Genomic DNA, 4,639 nt, shown 5'->3' on the forward strand with positions numbered 1-4,639 from the left:
TGTGTCTTTTCCCATCGTGACCATAACCTGTAACTTATATTGAAAATCACGTCTGTTATGAAACAGTAGCAACTCTTAGAAAAGGCATGACACTATTCAATTGCAACTTAGTAACAACGTTTCGCATAAGAATAACAAATATTTGTTTATACGTTGCAACTACTCCTAAAAGAAAGGAAACCAATTAAATGGCAGTTTAGACCAATAATAGTTACTATAGACCATGCAATTGAAATATGAAAACTTTAAATATAATATTTATAATTATATTATTAATTCAAATAATATAATCATACAATTAATTATTATTTTGAAAATTTTCTCACAAATATTTCAACAATTAATACCCTTAACATTAACTTAAAGTCTACCCTTAGATGTTTTGTTACGAAATTGAGAATGTGAGATACTTCCCAATTCCCCAAATTGTCACTATATAGATTAGATAGATACACTCTTTCTTTTATGTAAAGAGCCCGCATCTATCCATTCGTTACACGACAGTTTTCTTACTGTTTCTAGCTAACATGATATACATAAAGAAAAATATTACCAAAAAGTAACCAAATCACAACAGAAAAGCATCCACAAAAAAACAGAATCTTAGCTTCTGTTTGCCTTTTGACATAGCAAGTTTTCATCCACCAATCATCATGCAGTATCAGATTTCCCCCAAAAACACCAAACTAACACTTCTTCTATAAATGATATACCCCATCGATATCACCTTATAAACTCTAAATTCATATTCAAGCATGAGATTCCTCACATACATAATCATTCCTCTTTTCTTTCTTTCTCAATCCTCAAACGCCTCCAACCTTATCGTTCGATCTTGTAGAGAAGCCTCCAAGAATGACCCGAATTTGGGCTATGATTTCTGCGTTACATCCCTTTATGAAGCTGCTTGCAAGAGCAAATTGCACCCCAAAAAACTAGAAGACCTTGTGAACATGTCAATGCAACTAACCAAGTCCAATGGAACAAACATCATTTCCATAATTTCACATGACTTGCAAAACCAAACTCATGGTGAATATGTGAAGGCTTGTTTACGCGATTGTCTCGATCTTTATAATGATTCTCTTTCGTCTTTAGATAATGCTATGGTTGCTTTCAATACGTCGAAGGATTTGGACACAGCCAATATCAACGTGAGCGCCGCCTTGGATGATTCAGTTACATGTGAAGATCAGTTCAAAGAAAGGAAAGAGGAGAATGAAACTTCTCCTTTAACAGAAGAGAATCATGTTTACTTTCAACTCAATGTAATATCTCTATCTTTCATCCAAATGATTCGTCAACGCTACTAGCTATAGCAACACTCTTGAGAAGAAGCATATACATGTATCTTGGTAATTCATCTTTGTTGATATTATACATATACTTCTTTATTTGTAAGAAGATTGTATTGATATTGAAATTGTAAGTGTGATGTTTTTCATATGAATGAATGATTTAATAATTTTATTTTTATTTTTAACTTTGATCATTTACATCTTTCAACTAATTCAACTCTTAACTCAAAGTGGTTAAGGTGTCCAATTTAGCTTAGTAGCTTTATTTTCATTGTTTTGTTTTCTTCTAAGGTGTGTTCTATAATATATTGCGTGACGATAACAACCAATGTTTTTGATTCCTTTTTGATATTATTGTTATTATCATTAGATGATGTGGCTTCCAGAGCTTGTGAGAAGCTAGTTACTAATTTGGATGGATTGGACAAAAGTTGAGACTGATTGCGACTTAGATGTGGCTTTCTCTCGACCCACCATGCAGGGAATCTACCTGGCACCCCTTTAATTAGACCTATCACTTCCATATATTTTCATATTAGTAAAGATATGCTTTTCATTTATTTTATTAACTATACTTTTTTTTTAAAGTCGTCGTTGCAAAAAAAATCAGCAGATCATACAAAAATTTAATGTAGGTTTTTATCAAATTAAATTGAAATAGTTGATGTGTATCAAAAGATTTAATGGGATGTTTCAAAAAATTATGATATAACAGATATTTTCTCACACTCCTTAGAAATTTAGTATTATTATTTTTGAACGATTTTGACTGTGTTTATATTTTTATAGGATTGTGATTGTACCGACAATTTTGTGTGTTTTATAGTAATTTAAAATTGAGATTAATTAAAATACACTGATAATGTAAAAGGATCTTACACCGTCAGTTAATCATAACAGTTGGATATTGAAATAAGTTTGATTTTTATTTTAAAAATCTATAAAGTAATACAAACGAGTGATGATGATGAATCGATTGTGTAAAACTTTTTACACTGACAGTGTATAGTAATTAATCTCTTTAAAATTTGTATAAATATATCTCATAAATTAACAAAAACATATCACATTGTCTAAAATTTGATATCTCACATTTATGTACGGTGTGAATCCTTTTATTGATTTTATACTCACATAGGACATCTCTCTTGATGTTCTAAGATCCTAAATGAATCAACTCTTGCGTTATTCAAACATAAGTTGAATTATTATTGTTATAACTTCTTAGATTTTTTTTATTGTTGTTTGAACCAAAAAATAAGTTATTTTAATGAACTAATTGTCTATCTTTTGGGGGAGGGGTGTTAAAACTGCATTTAAGAAGAAGAAAAAATAGTTGATAATATATTTTGATAAAAAAATTTATGGGAAGAAACTTACTGATAAATTTCTTAATTTTTTGAGATGGAATGAAAAACTCCGTCTCAAAATAAGCATCACATTTGAGTGTTTCACATATATTAATAATAAAATATGATAAAAGAGAATAGTAATTTTATCAAATTATCTTTCTATTAGCCTATGATTTTTGACTCAGATTGTTCGACAAGTAATGTGGATATACAATAGATCTAAGTGTTAAATGCAGGTAGCTAAGATATGTCTTTTGACACAAAACTAAAATATTCTAGAGGAGAACTTTTCAATAGAGATATTTAGAGAACTTGAAGACAATTTCGAGTGTGATAGTAGTTTGAGGCAGTTCAAGAACCAAAGACACGTGAAAACACATCAGAAGACAGAAGTCCACGTAACAAGATACATGTTGAATCCTTAAGGAGTAACTGTTTCCGACTGATATTAATGTACATAGTATATAAGTAGATTTGGTCTCTAGGGCAAGGGTTCACATTTCATTTTATTTACTATAGAGTTCAAACATCCGAGTCACAAAGATACATAAATTTTGAGAAATGTATGAACTTTTGTCCCACTTTTAAGTTCAAGCATTTTTATCCAATTGTATTTGTTCTTCATTTTTTTCATTTACTTTATCTTTTTTAAGTACTTCAACACTTATTTCTTTCAACTTGCATCCAATATTTTTAAATTCAAATATAAAACATCATAGCATTATTACACTTTCTCAAACATTTATGACAAAATGTCATTAGGATTTTTTTGAGTTTAATCATTTAAGCGAACTAAAACTAGTGATTTGTTTACTAAAAATAATATTAAACAAATTGACACGCCGAGATGAGACACATATGTGAAAAAATCAAACTTTTTGCAAATAGTATATGTGCATTTATGTTTTTACGTTCTTCATTCATTTAAGTATTGTCAATTGTTGAGTGTTTACACGTTTGAGGAATTGTAAATTTGTTAGTATTTCTAGACCATCGGGAAATTCATCTCCTCATGAAGTTCCTCCTCCCCATAACAACACTTCAAATGTAGAAGAACAACCAATCAAAATGGTTAGTGGTATAGGAACTTCATCAACCGTTAGAGTAACTGCTCCAATTATGAGTCAAATGCTAGTTTCGACTACAACACTAGAAATGGTGATACCACCACCACCTAATTTTCCTGTTAATCATGTGGTTACACAAACCACTGCAGGAGACAGCATGCCTCCTTTTCTTCCAAGTTTTACACTCCCCCTAGTGGTATGAAGTATCCGTATGGCATGTCAATTGCAATGATGGTAGATATATAGAATAATGCATCAATGTACGCAAATAATACAATCGTTATTACATCTCCTTTCCATACATACATGGCATCAGAGTCTGCTATAAATAATCATGGTCGAATGGGTCAATCTCAGGGAGGATTGGGATATATCCTTGAGGTTATTCCTACTTCAACTAACAATTTTTTGTCGGTTGTAATGCAACAAATGGATGATAGTAACCGTGGTATGGTTAATATGTTTACCTAACAAATTGGTACGATGTTTAATCCTTTGATCCGAAATACCAATTATAGTTACCAGCAGTTAACACACCAAATGTGTCAAATTACGGACTTCTTTGGTGCTCCTCCGGCGCCAATTCTGTCAGTTCCTAATAACCAAGCGCAACAATAAATTGCACCCCAACCAGTTGAACAATTTATACCCAAGGGTAGTCGAAGATGTGATGTTAGTACACAAGAATGAAGATGCAGATAATGTAGTTAGGAGAGTCCAACAAAATAATTTTGGAGGATAAAATAACATAACCAACATGGTTGAACAAATCCTAAGTCAAAATAGTCTCAATATAGGTATTCGTTTGCCAAATTTTGTGTCTCCATTATCTGAATATGTCTTGCAGACTGAACTGCCCAAGGGTTGTAAAATTCCTACGTTTTCCAAATTTGCTGGTGACACTAGTGAATATACTGTTGAA

The 4,639-nt window shown here is 31.3% G+C and overlaps 1 protein-coding gene across 1 annotated transcript; it reads left to right on the forward strand.

Moving 5' to 3' along the window:
* Positions 1-470: 470 nt before the first annotated feature.
* On the forward strand, positions 471-1,684 carry LOC127074279 (pectinesterase inhibitor 12). Its single transcript, XM_051015584.1, has 2 exons — positions 471-1,355; positions 1,669-1,684. Exon 1 carries the CDS (start codon positions 756-758, stop codon positions 1,311-1,313), a length of 558 nt encoding a protein of 185 aa, XP_050871541.1. The 5' UTR covers positions 471-755; the 3' UTR covers positions 1,314-1,355; positions 1,669-1,684.
* The last annotated feature ends 2,955 nt before the right edge of the window (positions 1,685-4,639 follow it).

The sequence above is a fragment of the Lathyrus oleraceus genome, chromosome 4 (genome assembly GCF_024323335.1).
Source record: "Lathyrus oleraceus cultivar Zhongwan6 chromosome 4, CAAS_Psat_ZW6_1.0, whole genome shotgun sequence".
NCBI lineage: Eukaryota > Viridiplantae > Streptophyta > Magnoliopsida > Fabales > Fabaceae > Lathyrus > Lathyrus oleraceus.

What these genes read in the sequence shown, in the direction of transcription:
- LOC127074279 (XM_051015584.1), top strand. Translation starts at nt 756, where the DNA reads ATGAGATTCCTCACATACATAATCATTCCTCTTTTCTTTCTTTCTCAA.